This window comes from Sordaria macrospora, chromosome 3 (genome assembly GCF_033870435.1).
Source record: "Sordaria macrospora chromosome 3, complete sequence".
In the NCBI taxonomy this organism is placed as follows: Eukaryota; Fungi; Ascomycota; class Sordariomycetes; order Sordariales; family Sordariaceae; genus Sordaria; species Sordaria macrospora.
This window is the reverse complement of record NC_089373.1, coordinates 1,054,169-1,075,180: the sequence shown is the minus strand read 5'-3', so window position 1 is coordinate 1,075,180 and position 21,012 is coordinate 1,054,169. Positions and strand designations below refer to the sequence as shown.

Below are 21,012 nucleotides of genomic sequence, written 5' to 3'. Positions count from 1 at the left end.
GTATAAGTGAAAAGGGGGTAACCATCATGACATGTGAAAAGAAAGTCGACATCAGGCATGGGAATAGCTTCATGTTGATGAACCTTCTTTGACGTTCGTTGAACGGAAATATCCTGTTAGTTCCACCAAAAACTAACACTAAAACTAACACTCAACCCCCTCACATAATGCCACCACCCAATCGGTATATAAAGCGCATCTCCCGGCTCCAAGATACAATCCACAAACGGCACCTTTTTGAAGTCCTCCTCCCAAGCCTCTCCTTCATTTTCATCCTCACCTCCCTCCCTGCCCTCCCCGTCACCCTGAAGTTTATCCCACCCCTCAACAACCCCCAAATCAACCTCACTAGTATTCCCCATTTCCACGCCCCCCTCTTTTCCCCTCGGCCTCATCCTTCCAGTCCCCGTCTCTTCGGGTCCATACAGCCTCACATACTTCCTGCCCACCACTTGCACCAGCAGATTATGGTACGGATCCGTATGCAGCGGCGTGATCGTGCCCGGCGGTCCAAACCACGCGTTGAGTTGTGGTGAGTCAAGTTCCGGTTGATCTTGGCTCGGGTCCGTGGGGTGTGAAGGAGGCGCGGTGTAGCACAGGTCCGGGGTTAGGATGTCTTGCCGGAGACGGGGGAGTTGGAGGAATAGGGGGTGTTGGGCTAGGTAGGCTATTTGGGAGTTGGTTTTGGGGTTGTCTTTTTCGGGTGGTAGTGAGTTGGAGGAGGGTGAGGACTGCGGTTGCGGTTGGGCTAAGGAGGAGGAGGACGAGGACAGGAAAGGGGAAACGTTAGAAGAGGGAAGGGTGAAAGGGATAGAAGCGTCGATGTACTTGGATAAGAACTCGCCAAAGGAGATGATCTTTTGTCCCCAACCTTCATCGACGTAACTGCGGCCTATCTCAACGGGGACAAGCCGTCGGCCGGAGAGCGTGCGAGATAAGAGGTAGGCGGGCTTGTTCCAGTGGTGGGTGGTGAGTGCTGGCCAGTGGTCTACTAGACCTGTGATGATCAGGGGAGCTGGGCCGGGGCCGCGGTCCGGGCGAGGTTTCGCAAGGTGTGACTGAAATGCTTCGATGGAGAGGGAATCGGCAGAGACTCGTGGGATTGGATTCTTGACAGGCGGCGTGAAGGGTTCGTTGGTGGAAAATGGTGGTGTGTTTTGCCAGCTGTTGTTGACTTCTCCGTCTTTGGTAATGGAAGACGGTGAGAGACGGCGCTTTTTCTGCAGTCTTCCGCCTTCCTGCTCACCGTCTCCCTTCTTAGCTCCACCACCAGCTGTAGCCATAGCTTTCATATCCTCCAGAACGTCCTCCAACAATCCAAAAGCTTCATCAACCCACTTCCTCCCTCGACTGTTGCCCGCCGCTCCAGCCAGTATCAAGCTCAGATCCAGCGTCTTGACCATCTCATCCACCACTCTCTCCCTCTTGATCCTTTTCTCCTTCTTCTTCTTCTCCTCCTTCTTCTTCTCCTCCTTCTTCTTCTCCTCCTTCTTCTTCTCCTCCTTCTTCTTCTCCTCCTTCTTCTTCTCCTCCTTCTTCTTCTCCTCCTTCTCATCCCCCTCCTTCAGCCCCGCACCATCCTCAAAGTCAAACTCAAGCAAAACCAAACCCGCAAACCTCAAAATCGCCGTATCCGTATAAAGCTGTCGCCAACAGGTCGGCACCTCCTTATACAAGTACGCGTAAAACTTGCCATATGCGGTTCTGGTCAGGAGTTCGAGTCTTCTTTTGACCAGAGTAATTGCTTTTTGGCGCTGTTCTGCTTCGGGTTTGAAACGGACATTGCCATTGTTGGCTTGACCAACGACGTCGTCAGCAGTATCTCCGGAACCTGATGACGAACTTGATTCGTACAGCTGTAGAATTATCGACGCTTGTCGACATAAAAGTTCGACTAGTGGTTCTTCGCAGCCTTCTAGTCCGCCAAGTCGGATTTTTCTTTTTCCTCCGATGCTATCGACGTTGGGCAGGGGCTTTGGCTTTGGCTTTAGCTTTGGTGAACTGGCATTGTGATTGTGATTGTAGTGAGGTGATGATGATGATGATGGAGATGGAGAATCAGGTTCGTCGTCAATGATGATGTGGGCGCATTCTTGAATGATCTGTCGGGCTGCGCTTAGGCAATGGTCGACAAGTTTTAACGTCGGAGTGGTTGTTGTCATTTTTTTAAATTTTTTTTGTCAAGACATGTGAAGTTGCCAACGAGATGGAGAGGACTGGGGTTGTTTCTTTGTTTACCTTGCGAGGGGTTTGTAAAGGAGGATGGAAAAGGGGGAAAGCTTGAAAAGAGAAAGTGACCAACCAGATTGCAACTTTTGTAACAGACCCATGTTTATCTCTTATGCACGCTTTGATGCGCGGTTTATGTAACTTGTGCACAGACTCTTCTCATTGGCTGTTTTGACGATTGGATGAATGATTGCCCGCTGCCTGCCACTAAGCACTAACAGCAACCATCACCCACTGGGCTTTGTTCTAACCTCGAAATGTTGATGAGACATTGAAACCGCAACCTGGCAACGGGGATATCTATGGATACCTCCGGTGAGTGATCCAGAATGAAATTGAGTGCTGGTAAAAACAACGCAAACACTGTGCCGCGAGCAAAAATTCCGTGGAGAAAAACGCAACGCTTGCTTTCGTTCAACAACCCTGAATTGAAGTGAAACCCGCCCAATGACATGATCTGATCGTGGAGCACCAAAAACTCTTTTTCCTGTATGGTGGGAATGGTGGCGCCCCTTTGGGAGCTTGGGAGCGCGAGAGCGGTGGCCGCCTGGTCGGGAACCCTTCTGGGCACTCCCATCTCAGTCCCTTTTTAGGTCTTTTCACTGTGCACACTGGACTACTGGACTAACTGCTGGACTAACTGCTGGACTGACTGGGCGTGCGTCTGGGCTCCTCACCTCAACTTTCTCGTCAGCTTCCTGCAGTTTGCTTTCAGGTTGTCAGGTTGCGTGCAGTGTGCACCACCGGATACACACGAACGAACCCACGCGCACCCCCCCCCCTAGGGCAACCCGACACGGACGCCCCAAAAAGCAGCGGTCGTCGAGCGAGTTCCCGGGGCGCCCTCGTTCGTCCAACAATTCTCCCCTCCTCGGTTTGGCCCCACCCCCTTACCCGACAGTTCGGGTTCGCGGGCCCTTGACTCAGATCCAAATGTATCCAAACTGTCGGGTTCCAAGGTGGAACGCAAAAACAAGTAACAAAGGGTCGTGTCGTGCTTACGTACTGCGCTGCGCGCGCATGCAAATCAACGGCTGCGTGCGCGCGCGCGCTTGTTGGGGAAGTGGAATTCCGGACCCGACAGTATGGTTTGACTTGGAAAAGGGCCGATGTGACATGTCGACATCGAATTCGAAAAACAACACTTTGGAAAAGACGAATTTGAAAACTGAAATCTTTTCTGTTCCTGTCTTTTTTGTTTACCGCTTGCTCGCCAAATATTTCCTATGTCTGCTGATGTTGCTGCTGCTGTTGCTGCTGCTGCTGCTGACCGCTGCCGAAACTGGCCGTGCTGGGATTCGCGCTCAATGGCGGCTTCTGGCCTATTATGACATGTATCGGCACTTGTGCATGGGCCGTCCGGTCGTTCAGCGCAGCCTTCACACTGTCGCGGAGCTCCTCTCTCTCCCTCTCCTCTATTCCGTGCTCTATGAACGGCCTTGCCGACATGGCAACGCATAGGTCCATGCTTACCTCCTTCATGAGCCGCCCTATGACGCGCAGCCGTTGTTCCCTCGCCCACCCACCTAGCGGTACGTTGTAAGTCTTTCTGCGCACATTGATGAACCCTATCCTCAGCATCAACTCTTCGAGGCGGTCGGCGATTTCAACCTCGAATCCGTATCTGGTCGACAGAACCTCGTTCCCTAGATGGAAAAATCTCACCAGCGCGCTATCAGGTCTGACCGTGTGATCGCCGAAAACGTGTGGGCTCATTTCTGCGGACTCAACCCAACCACCAGGTTTGAGGTTCCTGCGCAGTAGTAGAGGTTAGCTATGGTAAAGCAGAAAATGGAAAATGACATCGGTAATCTTACTCAAATATCCTCCGGAACAGTGTCGTGTTGTCCTTGAGCGCAATGCTGACATAGCGCAGATGGATAAAGTCAAAGTCCGAGTCTTGCACCCACTCGTCTTCGATATCGTCTACCACAAACTCGACATTTGGCGGAATCCAGACTGGCTGGATCGGAGATAAGTCGACGCCTACTACTTTTGCGCTAGGAAACATTTCTCCCACTGGCAAAGAATTAGTTTGGTGTAAGAACGAGGCGCAAGTGGCTCACCGCAACTCTTTTCTCGGTAAACGTACTTTCGATGGCCCAGTCGCCAAATCCAGTCCCAAGGTCGGCAATCTTTTGGGGATGGTTTCCGATCGGCGCAACAAACAGTTTTCCTTCCAGTATCTCCTTGAACATGGCATGTCGCATGTACTCGCGGTTGTACTCGAGGTCGTCGTTGGGTATTGGGTATCTTCCTTCACGAAACGTATGGTACCGTCTGGACCGAGCATTAGCAACAGCACAGGCAAGGAGTCTTGGGCAACCCTGTTCTCAACACGCACCTTCCATATTCCCAGATGTGGTCGTTCACGCTGGATGTCAGAGAGCCATACCGCGACTCGGCTATGCTTGGGTCATAGTCCGACGTGGCTGTATCCTCCCCGCTCTGCCATTCGCCTTCGCCCAGCGGCTCGATATTGCCCGCTCCTTGTTCCATCGCGTGGTCGTCAAGTTGTCTAGAGCAAATCTCCTGTCGACTCTTAGGGCTGATGTTTGATTCGATCCTGGCTGTTGTAAGTACCGAGTGCCAAGTTGGAGATGCCTGATTCATCTTACCTTTGACAAAGAATCCTTTGCCTCGCTGCTGGATCCGCTTAGGTGTTTGATGTTCTGGAAAGCCCGAGGGAAGTTGTAGATACGGAATAAGAACACTTTGCCGGAAAGAACGTAGTGGACCAGGTAAAAAGGAAACCGAAACTGGAGCTTGAGGCAGACGCTTCCAATGGGTGCTTGTTGTCTTTCGGGTCAGTCTGGGAAGGGACTCGTAACTCACTTGGACTTGTCGGAGAAGCCCGACCAAGCAAAAGAGAGAGACAAGCGGCCGGGGGAAGGGGGAAAATGTCTGATATTGGAGACATATCAAGGAAGTCCGAATGAAGAGCTTCAAAAGGCGGAGTGCCGTGGATACTCGGGGGCTTATACACACGGTAGACACCGCAAAGAAAGGAATAATTACCTGGACTATGAGGGGCGTGTAGAGAGCGGAGTGGGTATGAGAAGTTACCGGGGCGCCAATCAAGGGGGGAGGGATCTCTAATGACATGGGCCGGATGCAAATGGGAAAACGCCATCTATGCATCTCCAGCACCAGCGCACCGAGTAGCCCGAGCTCGGGTCTCAGTCAGGCCCTGTCTGCTACGTGTAAAGGGCCAAGAAACCTGAAGCATTGCCGCGCTAAGAGGTCCCTATGGCCTTATGTACTACGTGGAAGCAGAGATTCGAACCCGGAAACGTACCAGTAGCATCCCGGTAGCGTAGCCAGGACACACAGCGTAGCACCTACCTAGCAAGCCGGTTCGGCAGACGAACCCCTCCCCCAGCTCCTGGATCCATCATCCCACAACCGCTGCGGGAGCCGCAACAGAGCCCACCGTGCTGGGACAGTTCCAGTCTGACACCCCCCTGGTCTCGGGGCGGCAGGCCAGGGAGCCAGTTGCCAGGGCCCCAGGGGAGCCAATCTACCCGGCCGTGTCGACACACACCACACCCAGCAACCCCGACACGCAAAGGGAGGACCAAGCCTGTTACCGACCTGTCGGGTACGAGTGCATAGGCATTCCGGTAGGAATTGGCATGGGATGTGCGAGAGCCACCGTGGACGAGCGAGCAAGGGCATGATTCTAGAATAGGATGTCGTCCCCGAAAACAATCCAACCTGTACCGAGGCCACTTGGCTCATTGGCTTGTTTCGTTTTCACACCTTTGAACAAGCAATGACAAATCCTTTCCGCATGAGGTGATCAACCCTTTTCCATCGGCCATGTGGCAGAAGGGGAATTCCCAAAGTGACGGATCATGGAATGAGACCGGAAACTTTCAGCCGCCTGACAGGTTAGACAGGTCCGGAAATGGAAGTTTTGTTTTGTCGGAGCAGGGAATCGCTTGGGAATCTGCGAGGGATCGGAATGGACGATATCGGGCGACGGGGTGAGTCCACCTCTTTCTGCCACCGTTGCCCACCTTGTCCTTGTCTTGGATAGCCTGGTTTACCTGGGAGCGACCACTCTGGTGGCTACCCCGACTCCCCGGGACCCAGCTTTTTCTTTTCTCGTGAGGAGACAAAATATGTCCTCGACCTGAACCATTGTAAGTAATTGGACCGGCAAGAGCTCCGCCATGGCAAATCTGCTCAAAGCACACCACTATGGGACACCGAGAAACCGCGAGAGGGGGGAAACAAAACAGAAAACAGGCTGCTCAGGTATCGAATATGTACCAAGTTAGCAAGTGATATGGCAAGGAAGTGCAATTGGTTTTGTATAAAACATATTATGACCCCATGGCCTCAAGGGTACTCTCGCCCCAGTCGTTCTCCTCGTATCAAACGGTTTGTCGATCGGTGGGTATACTGCGGACTGGTACCGCGTCGGTCGAGAAGTATATCTGGCAAGATCTGGCTGCTGCCCACCACGCCTACCCAAAACTACCCGGGTATCACATGGCAACCAGCACTTTCTGGAGGTTTTAGTGACGGGTACGGATTTGGTCCCGTCGCCTTCTTCGCTTGACTCTAGACGTACACCAGGGCAACTTACAGACCACAAGACTATTAAAAAAAAGGTGTCGAGCCTTGCCGATCACCACTTTATCGGGGTCCAACGATTCAGTCATTTCCTCTGAACGGTCATTCTTCCTGCTTTGGTCATTGAAGGCAGAGGAGCGGTCAGGTTTGACCGTGGAAAGCGTGGGCCGCAATCATGGCCGCGGCCGTGGCTGGCTTGGCTGGCCGGCTGACTACTGCAAGTAGCATGGATGGAGTGAAATTGAGAATGTCGCCGACGAGATGGTGAGTGGTGTGGGTGCGGTGCCGTGGGTGGGTGGTGGTCAGTGCCAGTGTGGTTTGGTTTGGTTGAGTGGTGGTGTCACTGGCGTGGTGTCCAGTGCGTGTGTGGTCCAGCGCAGTGTGAACATGGAATATGTGGATTGACGAAAGTGAAGCTTGAGAGAAAATGGAAGCTGGGATTTGGGGTTTGGTCAAATCGGAAAACCGGAGACACTGATCCGGAATTCAGGATCGGAAAAGAGCGTCGTCGGCCTTGTCCCTTCCCGTCCCGTGGTACTCCAATTTGCAATCTGTAATTTCATAACTCCCGTTCCCGTCCGCTCCTTCACCTCGGAACGTTTTTAGGACATGGTAGGAGATGAAGTGGAAAGAGCAGCTGGTCACCCGGGCTGACAAATTGGCTCCAGCTGTTTGGCAGCTCCACGATGACAGCATTCTCGGATGATTCCAATGCAACTAAAAAGTTCACTAAAATCCAGGGACAGTCGTCGACACGAAGTTCTCATGAAATTCCACTTCGAACCTGTCCAAGTTGCGGTGGTGGAAGCTTCTATTGCATTGCTGTCGTGCAGGAACCTTACTGGCCGTTGTAAGTTAATTGGGGCAGGCATCGCCCAATGGTGACATCTTGCCAATGCCAATGCCAATGCCCGTGCTTCGGTCGAGGGAGGGCCGGTGCTTGAGGTTGTGGCCTTGGCCCGGCCGCCGGCAGCAGCTGCCCGTCTGTCTGGCCATTCGGGTTCTTGTACCCCGCCATTTTTGACACTTCCCGCTCTTGCCTGCCATAAGCCAAAAGCCCCACTACAAAATGGTCCCCCACCGCGGTGAAGGGCCGCCGTGGGCCGCTCTGGCCGTGTCCTTTCACTGCACCCTTTGTGCTGGCGCCAGTGGTTAATGCACGCTGAGCCCGCCCTGGCATAAAACCACTTTCACAAGTCGCGTCTCGAACCGCGTCCGAGGAAGCGCAATGCTGGTTGGCCGCCCTTCCATGTCAATTAAAGGATTCCTGGACCAACATCAACAAACACTCCTACCAACACCACTACTATCCTCACACGAAATTATTGTCGACCGCGACACCCATTCGATTGACGTACATCGCCAATACCCCAGTATTTTTTGCCATCGTATATCTCAAGCTACATAGTCAATAGCAGAAAGACTCTTAACGCGGGGCAGGCCGCGTCGCGCATCCGCGTCGGTTTTTTCTGCCCAAGTGAATAGAGTTACCTACCTCCCTCTAGTCAACTATACGAGTTCCACGCCGGCGAATATTCCACGACGACTTCGACTCGCTGCCCCGCCTCGAATACGCAACCCCGGCCGATTCCCCTTTTCTCCGCGAACGCTCCCTCGATACCGATTCTCCCTTCACCATGTATCTCCCTCGGCAGCTCATATCAAAACTCTACCTCCATCTACAAAACACCCGCCATCCACTATCGCCGCCAGTCCTCATCTTGGTCGCTCTCGAAACCGATGCGCTATGTGCTTGCCGAATTCTTACTCAACTCCTCAAACATGACTATATCCCGCACAAGATCCAGCCAGTCGCTGGCTACTCCGACCTCGAACGTGCCGGTACCGAGCTTGTCAGTCCCATGATGGAGACCCGCGGTGGTGCTGGAGGAGTTGTTGTATGCTTGGGAGTGGGTGGTATGGTTGACCTTGGTACAGTTCTGGGACTCGAACCCGAGGGAGAAGAAAATACATTTGGAGGAGTAGAGGTGTGGGTGGTCGACTCCCATCGCCCGTGGAATTTGGGCAACGTGTTTGGCGGCTTTCCCCTCGAACCGGAGACAGAAGACGCCAGGACATTCTCTGCGCGAACTCCTATCGGTGTCAATGGCGGCCGAATAGAGCGAGCATACAAACCAGGCAAAGGCGGCATTATCGTCATGGACGACGGCGACATCGAAGACGAACTCTCCAAGGAACGAGATGCGTATCTCACCCTAGTGGATATGCCAGAAATCGAAGATGACGGCCAAGATCTGGGCGACAGTGACGAAGACGAAAGCGAGAACGAGGAAGATACGGGTGATATATCAGTTGGCGCAGGGAGGAAGAGGAAATCATGGGCCGACTCTGACGAGGACGATGACGAAGACGACCGACCAAGACAGCGACGGAGAAGCAACTCGGTAAGTGCATTCCAACTTCTTCGTAGAAATACAATTCTCATGAAATACACAGTCGAGTCCAATTCCAGATTCGCCTCGCCGGCCTCAACACCGTGGTCTCATATCTCTACGCGACGATGCCCTGTTTTCCAGTGACGCGCTGGAAGCCCCGCCTGCAGCACAACCACCCAGAGGCCCTTCGGCCAAAACTCTCCGACGAAGATTGTTGCGCCTACGACGAGAAAACGAGGGAGTCCTGCGCGAATACTACCGACTGGGTACATCATACTCGGAGCCTATCTCTTCCATGATGTACTCCCTAGCGTCAGAACTAGGTCGCGAAGACAACGACCTGCTATGGTTAGCGATCGTTGGAGTCACGTCGATGGAACTATATGGTCGCTCATCTGCCGGTATCGCCGTAGCAGCTCGCAAATCAGATGCACGCGTGTCTGGCTGGCTCGGTATGCGTGGCGCGAGATTACGACAGCTTTTGAGAGATGAAGTAAGGCGTCTCAACCCACCAGAGATAGGAAACGGCCGGGTGCTGCCCGAGACGTCAGGAATTATTCCAACAACCGCTCGAAGTCCAGAGGATACCAGTATCAGGCTGTCGCCGGAGCCCAAGTTTCTTCTTATTCGACACTGGAGTTTATACGACAGTATGCTTCACTCACCCTATCTCTTCTCTCGACTAAAGACGTGGAGCGAGGCCGGGTTGAAGCGATTACACAAGCTTCTCGCCAAGATGGGCGTTAGTCTGGTGCAGTGCAAGCAGAGTTACGCCCACATGGACATGATGTTGAAGCGTGAGCTTCGCACCAAGCTCCTAAAATACGCATCACTATACAACCTCGACGAACTTGTCCCGACAATAGACACGGACGGAAAAGATCGCGGAGGCGCCAAAGACGGATGGGGCTTCGTGCGCAGCTGGGGTTGGAGGGCGACCCTGAGCGCTCAAGATGTCGGTGTCGTTGTTGGAGCCCTGTTGGAGGTGGGGAAGAACACCACTAGTGCTGATGATCTTCCTGCCGGTCCGTCTCAGGATCTTCTCGACGTCGACAACAACCAAAGTCAAAGCGAAGAGTGGATCCCCAGGTTCTGGGAAGCGTATGATGCGCTGGAGGACATCGAGGCCCTTAAGGCTGGCCTTCCCACGGCGCAGTATCTACACAAGGCCATCTTCACTACTGGCACAACCATCTTGAAGAAGAAGCAAATATCACATCTGCGCGCATTCCGCATGTGCGTGGTCAAGGACTCGCCTGACGCGACACTCTTCAACCACCCCGGCGCTTTGACCAAGCTAGCGCTCTGGATTGGTGAAGCACTTGCTGAGCAGGAGAAGGAGGCCACCGGTGGGAGGCTCGCCCATGGCGGTCGTGGTACACCTCTCGTAGTAGCTAGTCTAGACGACAAGCGTGGAGTGTATGTCGTCGTCGGTACCGGTGGCGGTGGCGGGCCAGACACCAAGTTCCTCGACCGTGAATCAGCCAAGAAGCGAGCCGAAGAAAAAGAGGCCAAGGCGAAGGCTAAAGAGGCACAAAGGAGGATCAAAGAGAAAATCAGAGCCGAGAAGAAGGAGGCCAAGAGAAAGGAGAAGGAAGAAAAGAAGAAAGCCAAGTCCGACGCCGGCGGCGATGACGAAGAGGAAGAGGACAACGAGGAAGATAGTGACGACGACTCGGACCTCTCCGACTCGGACTCGGACGATGAGGACGAGTCGGACGAAGATGAGGACGAACTCGACCAGGAACTTGAAAGGGGCTATGGCCTCAACAAGTTCGGAACGGCATTCCAGGACGTTGTGGCGGAGACCAATGCCAGAGTGCGCATCGACAGCTTCGAGCACTGCGTCGTGGAGGTCAAGAAGGAGGACCTCAGCGGCTTCTTGGAAAGTCTGAGCATGAAGGTCGTTATTGGGTGAAGCAGTGAAAGAAAAGGCTTGGGTTTGATAATTCAAAGGAGGGAAAACATGGGGAGGCGTTAAAGGAGATTTGTTTACTTGATCAGGAGAGAATGGAAGAGTCAGGCCTTGAGAGCTGGCATGGCATGGCATTGAGGCTCGGATGATTGAGCGAGCTATATGCATCCAGTGTGCATATATAGGATGTGCTCAAGCAGGCGTGGAAGAAAGAAAAGCAGGGATTTGACGGCTGTACACATACATATGGCATATTCATTCACATAACATGCATTGGACTATATACCAATTTTCCGTTTCACTCATAAGCAACTGTTCTTTCAACTTCGTTCTTGGTGTACTTGCGAATACCATTTCATTGAACCATCCATGATCGACATATGAACCCAAACGAAGCTCACAGCTCCAAATGTCATGAGCATTCGCTTTAACTACCGCACCTTCCTCTCGCCATTCTCATCGTTCTCCTCACCTTCTCACCCGCTCCCATTGATACAAACATTAGGCCCTCCTCAAATACATATAAAAAGCTGGAACACATAACAAGTTGGATTCCCGTTGAGGCATGGTCAAACATCCCAAAATCGGCCCAAACACTCATCGACGACCACAAGTATCACCGGAATTTGTGCAGTGAATAACAGGCCGCTAGAATCGCGCATGATCTTTCCAGACTCGGCGCAGTTTACTTTTGTTTTTCACCCAACTTGAAGTTGCCTCCCAAACCCTCATATTATGAATGAGCCTCCTTCACCTCACACACACCATCTCACCAAGCAGGCAACGATGGCACTGCCCCATTTGAGCCTTTTGAGGCTTCAGGGGCACAACGAGTCATAAGCCAATCAGTCGCTTGACATGATGGCAAGAATTTTCGGGGCTTGGAGATACAGATGAATACTCAGGGTTTTTGGTTTGAATATTGTTGGCCTCTTTAAGGTTCCTTTAAGGTTATTCTTTGGGTCGACGTACCTCTGAGTCTAGGTAGATGGATCTCGCTGCCGTGGTTGGGTGTAAGTGAGAAAAGTGGGGCTATATCGGAGTTTGTGTAAGTCGACGGGCACTCCTGGTTTGGGCTTTTCCAGTATTTTAGTGTCAATGTCTACGATTTCCTCCTCATCTGCTCTTCTTCAGTCTTTCTCCCTTTCTTTACTTCTCGTTGCTTTCTCCTCAGAATTTTTTTCATCTCCGAACTTCAACTTGCCGAGTGAAAATTGTTCTAGAAAAGTGAAGAGGGACAGTTTAGCTTGAGTGGATTTGTTTGGATCGATCATTCGGTTGCTTCATTCAATAAAAAGTCTTGGCGGACTTTGCACTGCCCCCTTTCCTTACTACGTCAGTTTCGGCACTATCTTCCAAGTAGGAAAGTAGCAAAGGAAGGAGCTGATAAAGGTTTTTTTTTCACTGACCGCCGGTATCATGTGTGAAAAGAGGCTAACAAGGTTGTGAGTTCAACAAGGTTTTGTTCTCTATTGTTAGTTGTCGTCAACATTGTGGATGTTCCAGTTGGTAGTGGTCGACCGATAATGACGGAGCGGGGCATCGACTTGCACTTCTCGCTTTTGGGGCTTTGGGCTTCATCGGGGGAAGGATGATTGGGTGTTACAGACGGACAGAGCCTCAAAATACTGAGAACAATTTGTTTGTACCTACCAGATCGGTTACACACGCTGACAAGACATAGAAACTGAAAACCGCCGTCGAAACTGCGCATTTTGTTGCCAAGAGGGCCGTGGTTTGAATACCTTGTCGGTAACTTCCATCGTCAAGCCAAAAGTGAATGGAGCCGGCCGCCGGGTACGGGTACCCCTCCGGCCCGGGTGTTTAGCCCCGGAGGACGCAAGTTGGCTGCCGTAGAGGTGTTCAATCCTTTGGAGTTTGTATCATACATGTAGACACAGAGGTCTTGTTAGAATCGCCTTCATCTGCCAACTTGATGTTGGTGGATGGTGGCCTCCTTTTACTTCCCAGTTCTTAGGTTGGAGACCTTCCCTTCTTGTCATTTGGGCTCCTTGCTTGACAAATCAGAGAGCAGCAAAGTTCTCCAATCAACCTGGCCATGACGGCGCATGCGCTGCCTGCCCGAACACCTAGAGGTAACGTCCAGAGCCCGATCGAATTACCAGTGGGTGGTGGCCCCTGTCCCAGTTATTAAAGAAATCCCGCCCGTTGCCCCTCTTTGCCAAATGGATTGCGAATTATCAACTGGTCGAGGCAGAGGAGTGAGGGCCCCACGCAAAGTCGAAACACATGGCTGGAGAACAAGTGGAATGTCTTTTGTGGAAGAAAGTCCGCATGGAAATGATGTGCATACTTTAGGGATCACGATTGCGTTACCTCATTGTCTACAGCCCACAAGGCAGGTTTCGGACAGAAAATATGTGTAGTGTACTGTACTCGGTACATGGCCCGAAACTTGCGACATCATCGCCAACCTGACGTTGAATGTCCTCCCGTGCCTACAGGTCGGTCACAGCCTGGCCGCTTCATGCTAGGCCCGGCGTCAAATGGGAGTGGAAGCGAGGCGCCGCACGAAACGAGCGGGTGGGATGGGATGCCTCTATCGACATCCCGGCCACCTTCAGGTTCATGTTGGAGCGGTCGGGTGTTCCTTACCTCCTGGCTAACACATGGTCCCTGCTAGCTCCATAGATTCTACCTTGAAATAACGGCCAGGACGCTTGCAGTGGTTAGCTGCAGTTAGTGCATCCGCTCCACTGCATTGCCCATCTCGCCAGACTGCCCCCGTCATCACCTCCGATCTCCCGCGCATTTTGCCCTGCTCTCGCCTTGCACCCTGACACTTTTGCGCTGCTGCTACGGACATACTATACCTCCCGACCTGTGCCTTTTGCATCCCAATTCCCATTTCTTTTTCTTTTGCCATTACAACCAACACCTCGACATCTTTTTCTCCTCCGATCTACCTTTCTTCACATTACGGTGCAGCTCCAGGGCCACTAAGTAACGCTTACGAGTCTGCCACTTCGACTATCCTATCGACCGACGACAATCCATTATCAATCGACCATACAAGGCTGCTTGCTCCTGTCGCTTGAGCACCGTCTTCCCGCCGTCCACCATTCACACAGCGTCTCTTTTACCTACCTACGACCAGGACAATTACAGACGTTATATCCCTGACCTGAGAAGGAAACCCACGGATCGTCAGCGAGCCCCTCCTCCCACCTTTTCGGCGCCAAACCCCGTACGCGACGCCCATCCAGACCGACCCCTTTCCCTCGAACCGCATCGTGGGACCACCTTGCGAACGACAACAGCATTTGCTAAACAGCACCGAGTTATCCGAAAATGGGCAAATCGTGAGTGACTAAGTCCCCCGAACTTTCCGCGACTCATACCCGATCGACACCCACGGCACCGCCCGGCCGCTTTCTCCGCACCCCATCATCATCATCAATACGCACCGCATACCTGCTTCGCACTTGTGGAGGAGGGACCGTGAACAGCCTTCTTGAAATCCCTCCATACTGTCGCCCTTCTCTGTCTTTCGCATATACACATACACATACCATACCATGCGCTTCTTTAGCAGGAGCCGTTCCTCTGAGCAATCTCCCAATACCGAAAGCAAGATGAAGAGGCTGACATTGAACCCCGCCCGACACAGGCAGAGCAAGCTCGAGCGTGATAAGTTGGAGGAGCTGGAAAAGGCCACCCACTTTGACAAGAAGGAGTTGCAGCAATGGTATAAGGGTGTGTTACCTCCTCCCCGTCTTCTTTCTCATTATCGCCCAAGACCGCTTTGAACGACGCCGCCGCCGACAGTTACATCCACCGACCATTACGGCGCTGCGGCCCTCATCGCAAGCGCTCGCCATGCGCCCTCGTTACCCATCACTTTTTGTTTCTGAAACCGCCTCTAACCGAGATATGACAAAACAGGCTTCCTCAAGGATTGCCCCTCCGGCATGCTCACAAAGGCCGAGTTCCAGAAGATCTATGCGCAGTTCTTCCCCTTTGGCGACCCATCGTCGTTTGCCGACTACGTATTCAACGTGTTCGACACAGACAAGTCCGGCACCATTGACTTCAAGGAGTTTATCTGCGCCTTGAGCGTCACGAGCCGCGGCAAGATGGAGGACAAGCTCGACTGGGCCTTCCAGCTCTACGACATTGACGGCGACGGCAAGATCACCTACGACGAAATGCTCAAGATTGTTGAGGCGATTTACAAGATGGTGCGTTCTCTCTCGCTCGCCTCTATGGCTAGTTGTCGCAGATGCTAATATTTAGTCCAATAGGTCGGCTCAATGGTCAAGCTCCCCGAAGACGAAGATACCCCCGAGAAGCGCGTCAGCAAGATCTTCCGCATGATGGACAAGGACGAAAACGGCAGCCTCGACATGAAGGAATTCAAGGAGGGCAGCCAGCGCGACGAGACAATCGTATCCGCCCTCTCCTTGTACGATGGTCTCGTTTAAACCCCCTTTTCCTTTTCAATTTCATCACATCATTTGAATTGTTTCTTTCAGCAACGGGAATGGCGCGCAACGGTCTATGGTGAAGCAATTTCACCAAGAGGAGGAGCATGATTTGATGTATGTTGCGGCCTATGGTAGCAGGGTAGGCCCACTTTGGCGGCCCCCCGAAACACAAGAGCTTGGAGTTCACAAAAAGGGGTTGGAAAAGAAGAAAGTCAGTCAGTCAGTTTCGTTTTGAAAGCAAGATATCCCAGGGAAACATGTGTGGTGGACAAGAATCTGGTTGCGAGGAAGAAAGTCCGAGAGAGAAATTCCTACCTCTACTCAGTTCAGCCATCTCGGCTCGGTCCGGTTCAACAAGTGCGGTGCGCGCAAACATTGATCGGATAAGATAACAGGACAGCCAGCTAGTTAGCCACCCAGCCAGCCCATACTTTCTGGGGTGTCTTACCTGTGGTTGAATCTGAGCCACGCCGCATTCGGCCCAGTGCCTAGATGGCGACCGGGATTGCGGCAAATCTTTGGGGCTGTGCTGTTCTTGGCTTTGAGTCTTCCAAGAGGAGGTGTCAGACCTGGTGATCATGTCGGATGGAAGGTGGGAACCCAAGGAGAGAGCACACATGCCTGGTGAAAAGGGAGAAGGGGAAGAGTCAAGGACTGACGGATGGAATAAGGATGGGAGGAAGGGAAGAGGAGGTCGTGATGAAGGGCGTTACTTGGTATAGGTATGGACGGACACACTACTACGGTTTCTGGTCAACACCACAACAACGACCTAAACCTAGAGGCAACCTCCTATTGCGTCGTGTCGTGTGTAGTTATACTTTTAGGACTGGTATTTTTTATGAGAGTTTAGCAGAATTTTTTCATTGTTTTTTATCGGTTCAAGTTCCGTCCCATTCTCCTGTTCTGAAGACCCCATCTCCCAGCTCTCAGGTCTGAAATCTGAATGGAACTTCGTGATGTCGCTCTCTTGGATGACCCAGGTGGAACCTCACTCTAATCACTTCTTTTCGTGAACCAGAGGCATAAGAGGAGACAAAAGGATGAGACACAACTCCGTTGGAGTTGAAGCAAGAATATAGAACACCGTAGAGCTAGCTTCCTCTTGTCGTAAATCCTCGATTCCAACCAAACTGGAAGGACAAAGATGTAATGAGGACTAGGTGGAGAGATCACACTGAACATCAAACATCTAGTTCTAAGTCTAGGCAACAAAAACTGACTAGACGACAGAAAGTGACAGGGGACAATAGACTACCACAACTACACACCGACAGCTGTTTGCTTAAACCGTCTGTTGATCTCCCGTGGCTGCCGTGGCTGAGTGAAATTTGATGATGTCATTTTATATCCTGGAGTTTGGGGTAAATTCGATTTCTTGTACAGATGTTGAGATACCAAGAGGACGCGACTGACTCGAGACATATATGGACGGGCGGATGGATGGTATGAAGGGTGTGGTATTATTGATACTTGAAGCCTGCGTGTGGACTAGTTACACTGGTATCATTGAAGAGAGGAAAAAGACCCATCCGTAAGGTTATTATTAAGTAAAAGTTGGTTCACGACCTGCGATGTTGAAGAAGACGAGTGGGAGTGAATTAAGGTTAACCGCAAGCACGAACCCGTAGCAAGAAAGACATCGCTGATTTGAATAGTTCCCTAGTGAAATCACCGCAACGCAACGCAAACCGAGAAAACAGACCCAAGAAGAAGTAACTTCAGTTGGCACAAAATCTTGCAAGTAAAAGCCCCGGACTATTAGAGAAGTTGATGGCATGAAATATCCTAACGCATTTTTCGTCGCTTATATAGCAGCTGGAACTGGAAGAGAGTAGAGAACCCATTAAGACATAAAGACCCCTCATGACATAACTAACGTAAATAAAACTAGCTCAAAAAAACAACAACAACTAGGAGTGGTATAATGGAAAGATGATTCGCGCCCCATAAACAAAAAACAAGTATTTTTTTTTTTCATACACAACAACAAAAGACAAGTCGGTGGTTTACTCCTTGGGGCCATAAGCCTCGTCAACCTCCTTCCTGTACTTGTTGAGGATACCCTTGCGGTTGAGCTTCTGGGCGGCCGTTACGAGATCCTGTGAAGTTATTGTTAGTTATGCGTTGAAAGGGAAAAAGTAGAGGGCTTGAAAAACTCACGTTCTGTGGGGTCCACTCCTCATCCGACACGACAACACCCTCGATAATCTCAATGCCAGAAAGGCCACCGGCGCGACCAGCGTTCTGGAGCTCCTTGAGAACAGCAGCCTGGAGCTTCTTGTTGTGTACGAGCTCCTCCAAGCTGTCACCCTTGACACCGATCGAAGAAGCGAGCTTCTTGAGGGCGGGCTCCGCGGGAACGATGATGGCGATGGGCTTGGAGCGGCCCTGGTCGGCGTAGACGCAGATGTTGGCGACGACAGCGGCGGAGCGGTAGATGGACTCGAGCTTCTCGAGAGCAATGTACTCGCCGTTAAGAGTCTTGACGAGGTTCTTCTTGCGGTCGATGATCTTGAGATGGCCGTTCTTGTCCCACTCGCCGATATCGCCGGTCTTGAACCAGCCGTCCGAGGTCAGGGCGGCGGCGGTCTCCTCGGGGTTCTCGTAGTACTCCGAGAGCACAGAGGGGCCACGGAGCCAGATCTCACCCTGGGGGTTGGGCTTGTTGGTCGCGAAGTAGCCGGCATCGGGGAAGTCGACAAGCTTGGCCTCGACCGAAGACGGCATGGCGCCGATGGACTCGGCAGTCCACTCGTTGGGGTTCTGGAGGCAACCCATAGCGGTCGTCTCGGTAAGACCATAGCCGATGATCATGGGGCAAATGGCCATGGAGATGAACTTCTGGGTGTCCTTGGCGACGGGGCCACCACCGTTCAAGCAGAGCTTCATGCGACCACCGGTAGCATCCTTGATCTTCTTGAACACGATGGCGTCCAAAAGACCGCTTCCTGGCAGACCGAGACCCATGAGCTTCTCCTTAAGAGCAAGCGCACCCCAGAAGAGGTTGCGCACCACAGGGCTTCCGGCGTTGACCTTTGCGAGAATGCCCTTCTTGACGGTCTCCCAGACAGCGGGGACACCGACCAAAACACTGGGGGTGAACTCGCGGATATCGCCGAGGCAGTTGCGCACGGAGGTGTCGGAGAGGGTCTTGGGGTTACCGTAACCCATGGTCGAACCCCAGTAGAGGCAAGCGTTCTCGAAAACGAACTCGAGAATGTGGGCAAGGGGAAGGTAGGTCAGGAGGCGGTCACCGGGGCCAATGAAGGGCTGGACGACGGGGCAGACACCAGCGACTGTAACGAAAAAGTTAGTAGCAATTCAGGCACAGAGACAAAAGTTTGCGACAACTTACCGGCCGCGACGACGTTGCTGTGCTTGAGGGGCACACCCTTGGGGGTACCAGTAGAACCAGAGGTGTACATGATGCAGCAGAGATCCTCAGGGGCAGGCGCAACAGGCGCGACAGGGTTCTGCTTGCCGAGCTGGACGAGCTCGTCGAAGTTCAAGACGGTAACACCGCGCTCGGTCCTGAGCTGCTCAATGTGGGCATCCTTGGCCTTGTTCTGGTTGTTCCAGATAACGTGTGTGATGTCCTTGGCATGCCCAAGAACGCCGTTGAGGGTAGGGAGGAGATGGGGGTCGAGGAAGATGGCCTTGGCCTTGGTAGCGACCATGGAGTACTTGAGACCCTCGGCGCCGAGAGTGTCGTAGGCAGTCACAATGGGCATGGACTGGGAGGCAGCACCATGGGACATGGCGAGCCAGTTCTGGCTTGTCGCGGCGAAGATGTGGACACGGTCGCCCTTGTTGAGGCCGAGGGCGCGCAGACCGGCGCCAACGTCGAGAGTGCGCTGCTCATACTCCTTGAAGGTAATGAACTCGTAGTGGCCGAGCTCGAAGTAGGTCCAGTTCTTGTCCACCTCGCGCTCCTCGCCATCCACCATCTTCTTGACCTTCTTGGTCTCGACATGCGTGTTTACGAGCTTGCGGGAGCCCATGCACTGCGAGTCGCCATAGGCAAGGGAAGCCCACTTGACGAGCTTGTAGACGGTATCGATCTCCTCACCGATGGTCTCCTTCTCGCCCCATCGCCTGTTTGGGGGCTTGTTATCCAGGCCGTTGATGACGGCGGGAATGCGGCGGACAGGAGTCTCTCCCTGGACGGGCGTCTGGCCGGGTACATCGAGAGTATAGGGGGGTTTGTTGACCAGCTTTGGGACTGGCGTCAAGAACGTATGGACCATGATGGGCGGTTATTAGGAGTTAAGTAGATGGAGCTCGAGGGCGCGTTTTTCTTTGTTACTTGAGAGGGAGGAGCTCTGGGAGAGGAGGGCTGCCTTTATCGAGAAATGGGGGAGATGCACCGTGGATTCGTTGCCGAGGCCGCAGTCGCGCTAAACAAAATCCCGTCCTAGTGTCGGTTGCGGGACTTGTGTAGGGTAGGTGCGGGAGTGGAGGGATGTGGATTTGTCGTGTGCTCGTCGTCTCGTAATTAACAACGCAATGTAGAGGGCGTTGGTTGGTGGTTTGGATAGTATGGATAGGAGTGGGAGAGGGAGGAAGAGGACGGGACGGAAAGAAGAGAAGGACAAGAAAGAGAGAGGTGGAGGTGGAAGCGACGGATTGAAGGGAAAAGGAGTTTCTTTTCTGTCTCTCTCTCGAGACGGGACGATGGACACCACTTGAGACTCGACGCTCAGTTGGGGTTGGGATGCATTTTCATTTTGGGGTTGGACTGGCAAGGGGGCCCATTGGTCCACCAGCTGCACCAAGAACCCACTTGGAAAGCCACTGGCCAGGGCAGTTGACGCTAGGCCGGCTAGCGCAGCTGAGCACAGATGGCCCGAGCTCCCTTTTGGCGTCTCTCTAAGTGCTCTTGCAAGTCTTGGCCCTTGCCTGCCAGGCTTTCCCATGACGAAACAGCTTTGCCTTCAGGAGCGCTAATCTAGATAAAGGATGGCGCGTCTCTGGGCTTCTCCACTGTTAGGAAAAAGTTGTGGCACAAAGTCACCATGTCACAACTCTAACGTTAGAGATGGATACAAGTATGCGGTGCTGGTAAAGTGACTTGCATCTTGTCAAAAAGAGTGCTTCTGCACAAGACGCATCGCAGCGGCAACCAACTCGCAGACGCCATCTCGACTATTTTCTGGGCATCAGCGGGGTTTATTGGTACCGTCTTGTCAAAAGGTCAGACCGTCTGTCGGTCTCTTCCATGCCTTTCGTCCAGACACTAACACCAGGGACCTACACTAGGTATGTATGGATCCCCATCGGTCAACAACAACGTGGACCTCTTCCGAACAAGCCGGGCAGACCTGACTTCTACCGGGCTGCCGTGGGCGGTCTCGGACTATTTTGCAGCGACAATTACCCGTCGTGATGAGATAAGCTTTTGTAGAAGGGGCAGGAAGGTGGAAGGTGGAACGGGGAA

At 52.6% G+C, this 21,012-nt stretch overlaps 5 protein-coding genes across 5 annotated transcripts; 2 read left to right on the top strand and 3 right to left on the bottom strand.

Annotated features, from left to right (window-relative positions):
• Nucleotides 1-116: 116 nt before the first annotated feature.
• On the bottom strand, nt 117-2,162 carry SMAC4_01768 (uncharacterized protein; the record flags this gene model as incomplete). Its single annotated transcript, XM_066089642.1, has 1 exon — nt 117-2,162. One exon carries the CDS (start codon nt 2,160-2,162, stop codon nt 117-119), a length of 2,046 nt encoding a protein of 681 aa, XP_065946405.1.
• A 1,234-nt stretch (nt 2,163-3,396) lies between these two features.
• SMAC4_01767 (uncharacterized protein) lies at nt 3,397-5,651 on the bottom strand. The gene is made up of 5 exons (XM_003348697.2): nt 4,848-5,651; nt 4,574-4,795; nt 4,322-4,509; nt 4,047-4,248; nt 3,397-3,982 (listed from the first exon to the last, which is right to left on the bottom strand). Exons 2-5 carry the CDS (start codon nt 4,726-4,728, stop codon nt 3,454-3,456), a joined length of 1,074 nt encoding a protein of 357 aa, XP_003348745.1. The 5' UTR covers nt 4,729-4,795; nt 4,848-5,651; the 3' UTR covers nt 3,397-3,453.
• Nucleotides 5,652-7,542: 1,891 nt separating this feature from the next.
• On the top strand, nt 7,543-11,564 carry SMAC4_01766 (uncharacterized protein). The gene is made up of 2 exons (XM_003348696.2): nt 7,543-9,218; nt 9,271-11,564. The coding sequence occupies exons 1-2, from the start codon at nt 8,451-8,453 to the stop codon at nt 11,125-11,127; spliced, it is 2,625 nt and encodes an 874-aa protein (XP_003348744.1). The 5' UTR covers nt 7,543-8,450; the 3' UTR covers nt 11,128-11,564.
• A 2,299-nt stretch (nt 11,565-13,863) lies between these two features.
• On the top strand, nt 13,864-16,448 carry SMAC4_01765 (uncharacterized protein). Its single transcript, XM_003348695.2, has 4 exons — nt 13,864-14,447; nt 14,756-14,841; nt 15,031-15,326; nt 15,390-16,448. Exons 1-4 carry the CDS (start codon nt 14,437-14,439, stop codon nt 15,567-15,569), a joined length of 573 nt encoding a protein of 190 aa, XP_003348743.2. The 5' UTR covers nt 13,864-14,436; the 3' UTR covers nt 15,570-16,448.
• A 475-nt stretch (nt 16,449-16,923) lies between these two features.
• On the bottom strand, nt 16,924-20,380 carry SMAC4_01764 (uncharacterized protein). The gene is made up of 3 exons (XM_003348694.2): nt 18,931-20,380; nt 17,736-18,871; nt 16,924-17,674 (listed from the first exon to the last, which is right to left on the bottom strand). Exons 1-3 carry the CDS (start codon nt 19,820-19,822, stop codon nt 17,582-17,584), a joined length of 2,121 nt encoding a protein of 706 aa, XP_003348742.1. The 5' UTR covers nt 19,823-20,380; the 3' UTR covers nt 16,924-17,581.
• Between the last annotated feature and the right edge of the window lie 632 nt (nt 20,381-21,012).